Genomic DNA, 8893 nt, shown 5'->3' with positions numbered 1-8893 from the left:
ACTCCCAGTGCTACTCGAAGATGTCCCTCTCCACGCACGGGCAGAGTTGATTTTCCAGCAAGATGGAGCTCCTGCGCATTTTAGCCAGCGAGTACGTAATTTTTTAGACGCGCGTTTTCCGGAAAGGTGGATGGGTCGAGGTGGCCCAATTATCTGGCCGGCACGGTCGCCTGATCTTAACGTGCTCGATTATTTCTTATAGGGCTACGTTAAAGATTTGATCGGACATCGGCGTGATGGTACAGAGAATGAAGTACGTGAAGCTATTGTTGCGGCCTTCAATACCATCATGCCGGAAATGGCACATCGTGCGACGCGCAATATTGTACGAAGAGCCGAACTTTGTATACGGGAGGGAGGACGGCACTTCGAACAATTGTTACATTAATTTGTAACAGTGGATTAGGCCTACTGGGGACACCACTTAAAAAAAAACGCGCCATGCTATCTACCGCATTCACAGCTTCAACGGACTCAAATCTTGTTCCTTTTAAGGCAGATTTTACCTTAGAAAACAGATAGAAGTATCACGGCGCAAGATCTGGCGAATAAGGCGGATGATCTAACACTGGGATGCTGAACTTGGCTAGAAACCTCTTGACAGACAATGCGGAATGAGCTGGCGCATTGTTTTGGTGGAGAACCCATGACTTGTCCTTCCACAATTCGGGTCGTTATCAATTCGTACAGTTTCAGCAATCGCACGAATACTTAACCGACGGTCAGATCGAATCAGATTACCGATTTTTTTCAATATTGTCATCCGTTTTTGACGTGGAAGGGCGACTCGGGCGTGAATCATCTTGAACGTCTTCTCGGCCATCTTGAAAACGCTTAAACCACTCAAAAACACGTGCGCGCGATAAACTTTCATTGCCATACACTTCTTTCAATAAATTATATGTTTCAGTAGCAGTTTTTCAAGTTTCATGTGAAATTTCACAACAATTCGTTGCTCTACTATTACACTTAACATTTTTCCGGCGAAACAAAAAAACAACTCTAATGCGAATGAAGGCTACGGCTATACTGATTTGTTTACAGAAGCGAGAGGCACTGCATTCGAAAGAGAAGGCTTCACGATAACAGCTGTGGCTTGCTGGCGTTTGGCGCATGCGCACTTCTTCTGTAGCAGCATCAGTCTCGTTATTTAATAGCCACACCTCGTACATAATTTTGTTGATGAGTGTATTTTATGTATAAAAAAACATTCCATTTAATGTAACAATTAGTTAAATAATAAAAGTACGCATACGTGAGAAGCAACACGCGAGCGTCGAGATATAGTAAAAAGGCCTAGGCATGATTCTCGCCGCTTGCAGTATTAGCTATAACTATAGGTCGGGAGAGAGACGGCAGCTTGTACGTCTTCACTCTTCCACCGCCCGAGCCTGACCGAAGCGCTAAGCGCTATAGTTCGTGACAGGCAGCCCATACGTACACAGTTCTTCGCTTGTGTGCGCTACGTCGCACGCACTATAGTTACGCGTACTTGGTTCCACATATGGCAACTTTGTGTCAATCGGCGGGGGGGCCCGGCGCGAGAACAGGAGGCGCCTGGTTGAGAGGGGCAGATGCGCCACAAGGCGCAAAACCTTCCCTGCGACAAGAAGTCAGACCAGGCGCCTCCGGGAGGGAGGTATAGTGGCCGGTCTGCGAGGGTGGATTTTTAGGCCGCTCATCCCCCTCCCCGAGAGTGGAGGCTCCTGACCGAGAGGACTGGAGGGAGATCCCTCCACCCCGTAACCTCGGTCAGGAGCGTAGGGGCGCGCCGGGTCCGGACGGGACCGTACCTGGCCTAAAAGGCCCCTAACTAGAGAGATATGACCGAACGGGGGGCCCATGTCCGATTATGGAGGATTGGTGGAGCGGGCCGGGGGGATTTCGGTTTCAATCGATAAGATTATTGGTTTCAATAATTTTTTACTTGAATTCTATCAACTTTACCGAAAAATATCAAGATAAAAATTGCTTATTTTGTTCTCATAGAATTTGTTCTGAGAATTTTTTCAGAATTTTATATTAACTTTTTAGTACTTCATTTTCTTACATTTTCTTGAAGTACTAAAAAGTTAATATAAAATTCTGAAAAAATTCTCAGAACAAATTCTATGAGAACAAAATAAGCAATTTTTATCTTGATATTTTTCGGTAAAGTTGATAGAATTCAAGTAAAAAATTATTGAAACCAATAATTTTGTAGATATTTACGCAAATATCTTAGAAAATAAAGGTCGTATAAAAAATTTTTTCAAGCAAAAGTTGTTTGCGTTTTTACGATGATTAAAATAAAACATATGTGTTTCTATTTAATAAAACATATGTGTTTCTATTTAAAAAATTAAAGTTGACCTTGTTCTGACCTTGGCGACGCCATCCTATGTCAAATAACTACTATCGTTGAATGCGTTTTTTTAAGCCTTACAACTTTTGTCTGAAACATTTTTCTCTAAAATGCTCCCCCGTCGAGTTATCTTGCCGTTCCAGTACTTTTGCTATACCCTGCGCGCGCGCGCGCACACACACACACACACACACATACACACACAGCGTTGACATGCCTCCAAAAAGCGTTCAGCAGAACATCCAAATTTTGCAATGTATCACTAAACCGTTTACAAAGCGCTGAGTTCTGCTGAATGCAGCCAATGTTTCTGACATGTTGCTTCAACTTTGTGTGCTGTATGGGTTGCGATCCTTGTGATACACCACCACTAAAATGAAGAATATAAAAAAAATGGTAATTATTAAGTTTAGGCTCCTCACCTCCGATTTTGACGAAACTAGGCTCAATCGACGCGTTTTTTTAAAAAGAAACAACTTTTTCCTCTAACGAAATCGTCGCTCTCTACTACGAAGCGAGATATTAATAGACAAATCTGAGGGCGTGTTAGGTTAGAAAATCTGTCATACTATCTATCTCTAGCTAAGTAACTGGGGGGCTTCGCTTCCCAAACCCCCCTAACACGGGGGGTGGGGGTTATAGTCTCTTGTGCTTAAGGTTGCGTTCCGTTTCACGCATTATGCGCGCATTTCCTACAATATACGTGACATGAACTGTAGATAAACGCGCGCATATACGTGAAACGGAAGGCGGCTTAAGCTAAAGAGTGAATTTCTCACAAAAGACTATAATCCCCACCCTCCGTGTTAGGGGGGTCTGGGGGGCGAAGCCCCCCAGTTACATAGCTAGAGATAGACGGTATGACAGATTTTATAATTTTATTATTTATCCCCTTTTTCATTGGGTGTGTGTATGTTGCTAGTATAGTTAATAATTTATACTTAATATTTTATGACATGTATTCAAATGTAGCGCATGATCGTGTAAAAAATGTCGCTACATATGGTCGGAGTGACAGATTTCCTAACCTAATGAGCTGTTAACTTTAACGCTAAATATCTCGCTTCGCGGAAGAGAGCGACGATTTTGTTAGAGGAAAAAGTTATTTCTTTTTAAAAAAAACGCGTCGATTGAGCCTAATTTCGTCAAAATCGAAGGTGAGGAGCCTAAACTTAATAATTACCAAAAAAATATTCTTACACTCTTGTCATAATAAATATACTTTGTATAATTTAGTATTTAAATTATCATTATTCTAATAACAGGAAAATACTAAGAGCTTGTCAGACTTTACATAATGAATATGAACATATTGGCCCATATTTTGAGTTCTCTTTTAACGATAAAAGAGCCTCTAAAAGTGGCTTATAAACTTTCTGATTGGTTATGAGTCACTTTTAAAGGCTCATTTATCATTAAAAGAGAACTCAGAATATGGGCCATTGTGTTTCTTTAGTCATTTGTCTTTCTCATATTCATATTTAATATAACAAAAACTTCCCAAATCAAATCCAATATCGAGTTATAAGATGTCTTTAAGAAATCTATAAGACAATACCTTATAAACTTGTCTTAAACCTCTTGTCCACAACCTTGCTTTAATCTTTAAGCCGTAAGATATTGACCAACTACAATTGATTATTTTTAAAATAAAGATTAAAGCAAGGTTGTGAACAAGGAGTGAGATGTATTAAAGACGTCTTATGACCTGACTTTGGATATTATGTTGTCTGGGTTTTTTCCTATAAGCACATCCTATAAAAATATTTCTATAATCATTTAAAATTAAAACTTTTAGAATTCAGATATAACTTTAGTATGGTTGAATGCTTCTAGAGCTTACTTCTAAAATTAGAATTTATATTTTGCAACTGGAAAATTCTGTCATGAATTTTCCAGTTGCAAAATATAATATGTCAGTTAAGACAGTGTATCTTGATATATTTATGTATTTTGAATTTTACAATGAGTATTTAAGTTCAATTAAAGTAATTGTATAAAATAACAGTATGTGAAATGTTTATTCGTTTTCTTATAAAATATAATTATGGCAAGGGGAATTTTTAATAATAGCATGAGAAATTTATATTTACCAGCCAAAATTTATTAGTAGTATTTTTATGCAATTGGAATGTTTCAAACAGATTATAGTCTTATTTCACTGTTTCTTCTTGAGAAACATGTGTTTATCTACACAATATATATATATATATATATATATATATATATATATATATATATGTATATGATATATATGATGTATATGTATCCACATGATACTAAAAAATAGTTGGTTATACACCAACTTCAATCCGAAAAATACATGTTAGAGTATATATCATGTACCATTGATGTGATTCGTTTGGTGAATTTCCGAAAAGCAATAAAATCCAAACTGACTGACAATGATTCTTCTGTGTCGATCAAAGCTGCTGTTCACGCTATCGCAGTCTTCTTGCCTCGCGTTCGGATTCGAGCAAGGTTAAGAGGTCACCTTCGCGTACTGGGCCCTTTACGTTCCTGATAATTTGGCGATTTTGCTCGCCTAAGAACTCCACTTTTACTTGCGTACACTGTCCTTGTGAACCCGTGCGACCCAAGACCTTGATTACTCGTGCCAAAACCACAGGTTTATCCATAACTGCTTTCACGTAGTGAATATTATGGAAGACAATCTTCAATCTCCAATAAATGATCACGTACGCTCGAGCTATGTCGAGAAACGTGTAACTAATAAAACTATCCTAGATGCTGCAAAGGATTAATAATATATATCAAAAGCTATAGTAATAATAATTTCTAATATTTAGAAAATTTGATAATAAATAAGTACTAAACAGGGGATACAAACACTGTATCCTCTGTTTAATATTAACAGAAAATTAAATACAATAAATTTTAAATTAGATAAAAATTACCTTCTTCCCTCTTAATGAATGCTTACACGTGCAGACACGTTGTTCCTGTGGATAAAAGATACAACAGAACATAGCAGATCTATCTGTTTTCTGGCTTGGAAATAAATCCATACGCCACCTGGTGATAACAGAATAGGGAGCCTATTAAGGCCGTTCTACATTAGGGAAATGCAGGATTCGTCCGATGTCCGACGTACAACGTCCGATATTCAATAAAAGAATAGCTTTCCAATGGAGAATTGAATTCTATATTAGAAAGCTGTTCTCCTATTGGATATCGGACGTCGTACGTTGGACATTGGATACGGTGTGAATTCTGCACAAGGGACGCCGCACACGAATTGACATAATAGTAATGGTTCCTGCACATAGGACGCGGTAATGCTTGCTGCGCGGCGGAAGATCGCGCGACAGCCAATCAATATGTTATTTTTCCGTAAGAGCTAGAAGGTTATTATGAAAAGCAGCATATTGATTGGCTGTCGCGCGAACTTTTGCCGCGCAGCAAGCATTACCGCGTCCTGTGTGCAGGAGCCATAAGAATTGACCAATCACTTTGGCTGCATTCTTTTATGGCTCTTGCACAGGATGCGGTAATACTGGGTGTATATCAGTTGGACACGGGGCAATTGGACACAGTCCAATCACAAGTCGCTGTTCCAAGGGATCCTACAAATGTCTCTAATCACACGGTGCTGTGATTGGCTGTGTCCAAATCACCGTGTCCAAGTGCACCGCTCCCGTAATACTTGCCGCGCGGTGGAAGTCCGCACGACAGCCAATCAATATTTAGTCTTTTCGTAAGAACTAGAAGGTTATTACGGAAAGCAGCATATTGATTGGCTGTCGTGCGAATTTCCATCGCGCGGTAAGAATTACCGCGTCCTGTGTGTAGGAGCCATTATTCGCAATAGATGTAGCTGATGTCATCTTATCCTTCGATTTTACCGAATGTTAAACAAGGATAGAACGATATCGGCTGCATCTGTTGCGAATAAAAGAACACAGCCTTGGAGTATCGTCGAACCGTAAGGTGGCCATTTTTGTGAATACTCGATTGTAATTGGTCTATATTTACGGTACGTCTTTTGTTATTGTTATGTCAATTCGTATGCGGCGCCCCTAAGCAGACAAAATCCATAAAAAAGAGGGAACAGCGTTGGCAACGTTCAAAAATTCCTAGGATCCATAAATTCATTTCTCAAGGTTAATATCATTGGGTGTTTTCCAGTTGCGTACACAAAACCAGTTTGGTTACATATATCTTACAATATATTTTAGATAATATGTAACCAATAAACTAGTTTTGTGTACGTGTGTGTCAAGATGTGTTAAGCAATTGGAAAGCACCTATTGTCGGATGGGAGAGTGTACAGAGGTGTAGAGTTGTAACAGGTTATATGTCACGGTGTCAAAACTAAACATCACGGGGGTGAGTGACAAGTTATGGAGACAGAGGTTAATACCAAATTTTGAATCGGTAGTTTCTCGTGCTATTTTGTGGAAGAAGAAGAAGAAGAAGAAGAAGAAGAAGATTAATACCAAATGTTAAAAACCGTAAATTTCAGATATTTTTTTATATAATACGACCTATAGTAAAAGTAGTCGCACTGTTTATTTTTACGCTCATGAACTCGATGCAAACGTTATCTGAAATTTACGGCTTTTGACATTTGGTATTAACTTTCTTATTCTTCTTCCACAAAATAGCACGAGAAATTGTCAATTCATAAAATTTGATGTTAACCTCTGTCTCCATAACTTGTCATTCACTCCCGTGATGTTTACTTTTGACACCGTGAGCGTTTACGACAATTATGGCTCCTGCACACAGGACGCGGTAATGCTTGCCGCGCGGCGGAAGTTCGCGCAACAGCCAATATGCTGCTTTCCGTAATAACTTTCTAGCTCTTACGGAAAAACAACATATTGGGTGCGTTCAGAAGTCACAACTGTTGCACAACGGTTGAGTAATTAGTCAACGCAATTGGTCTAAAGTTAGGGATCTAACAGTAAGGACCAATAATCACTGACCGCTCACTGATCAGCTATGTTTTCTGAACGTAGCCATTGATCCAACATAACGTATCCAAAAAGTTTGTCGTACGACACGTGAAATATTAGCCTAAGGCCCATTCTACAATTGCGTGAACGTGGTTGTAAGTGGTTGTAAGTGATTACGACACCTATCAAAGTAAAGCAATCAGTGAATAAAACATTCGGATTGGTTGAATTGTAGAATGGGCTTAAAGCCCATTCTACACTGCGTAAGCGTAGTCGTGAACGTAAGAGTCAACCAATCCGAATGTTTTATTTACTGATTGCTTTATTCTGATTGGTTGTCGTAATCATATACAACCACTTACAACTACGCTTACGCAATTGTAGAATGGGCTTAATGCAGGATTCATACAGCGTCCGATGTCCGACGTACGGCGTCCAATATCCAGTAGGAGAACAGCTTTCTAATAGAAAATTCAATTCTGCATTGGAAAGCTATTCTTTTATTGGATATCGGATGTCGTACGTCGGACATCGGACGCGGTGTGAATTCTGCATAAGGCTGATATTTCACGTGTCGTACGACAAGCTTCTTCGATACGTTCATTGGTTGACGAACAAAGAACTTAGAAATATTCTATTCGCCAACCAATAAATGTATCCGAAAAGCTTGTCGTACGACACGTGAAATAGCACCCTTACTCAATGCCTTACTATAGAAACAAGCTGGAGTAAGAAGTAAAGAACGTGCATTCGACATCAGATAATAATTTCGTAAAATCTCACGATTATATCCATATTTTTTTAGCGTGTGGTAACATTGTTTGTATTTTATTATTTTTTATTGTATGCATTTGTAGATTTTGACTGTATGTATATATTTTGACTGAATTTCGCAAAAATCTACAAATATCTACATACAATAAAAAATAAAATACAATAAAATACAATAAAATACAAACAATGTTACTACACGCTAAAAAAAATATAGATATAATATAGATAGATCGTGAGATTTGACGAAATTATTACCTGATGTCAAATACGCGTTCTTTACTTTTTACTCCAGCTTGTTCCTATGGTAAGACACTGGGTGTTTACATTAAATCGAGTACGAGTTAGTTCCACTAGCGTCGAAAAATATAATAGGCACAACCAACTAGTATCTTCATGGTTCAATACTGCTTTCCGATGCTCGAGTAGAGTTAGTTAAAGGGACGTCTACATTGGAAGTAAATAGCAAGAAGTAGGAAGTAAGAATAAGAAATTGACCAATCATAGTTGATTATTCTTCTCACATTCGAGTGTGGTTGATCAATTTCTTACTCTTACTTCCTACTTCTTACTACTTACTTGCAATGTAGACGTCCCTTAAGGGACGTCTACATTGCAAGTAAGTAGTAAGAAGTAGGAAGTAAGAGTAAGAAATTGATCAACCACACTCGAATGTGAGAAGAATAATCAACTATAATTGGTCAATTTCTTATTCTTACTTTCTACTTCTTACTGCTTACTTTCAATGTAGACGTCCCTTTAGAGTTAGCTAGAGTAGCGTAGCGGATAACGTAAGCATTAGGTAGTTGATTTTCAAAAAATGTTAGTTATTAATAAGTTATTAAACTTAGTCCTT

The 8893-nt window shown here is 38.5% G+C and overlaps 1 protein-coding gene across 1 annotated transcript; it reads right to left on the bottom strand.

Moving 5' to 3' along the window:
• Nucleotides 1-4426: 4426 nt before the first annotated feature.
• On the bottom strand, nucleotides 4427-5433 carry LOC116852649 (40S ribosomal protein S28). The gene is made up of 2 exons (XM_032833198.1): nucleotides 5263-5433; nucleotides 4427-5095 (listed from the first exon to the last, which is right to left on the bottom strand). Exon 2 carries the CDS (start codon nucleotides 4981-4983, stop codon nucleotides 4786-4788), a length of 198 nt encoding a protein of 65 aa, XP_032689089.1. The 5' UTR covers nucleotides 4984-5095; nucleotides 5263-5433; the 3' UTR covers nucleotides 4427-4785.
• Between the last annotated feature and the right edge of the window lie 3460 nt (nucleotides 5434-8893).

Source organism: Odontomachus brunneus, unplaced genomic scaffold, assembly GCF_010583005.1.
Source record: "Odontomachus brunneus isolate Ranch 3 - 2012 unplaced genomic scaffold, Obru_v1 Obru_scaffold_243, whole genome shotgun sequence".
NCBI classification, from domain to species: domain Eukaryota; kingdom Metazoa; phylum Arthropoda; class Insecta; order Hymenoptera; family Formicidae; genus Odontomachus; species Odontomachus brunneus.
The sequence above is the reverse complement of the archived record's forward strand: the minus strand, read 5'-3'. Positions and strand labels throughout refer to the sequence as shown.

Bases quoted from the DNA above. Each gene is read 5' to 3' on its own strand.
- LOC116852649 (XM_032833198.1), bottom strand. From the start codon at position 4,983: ATGGATAAACCTGTGGTTTTGGCACGAGTAATCAAGGTCTTGGGTCGC.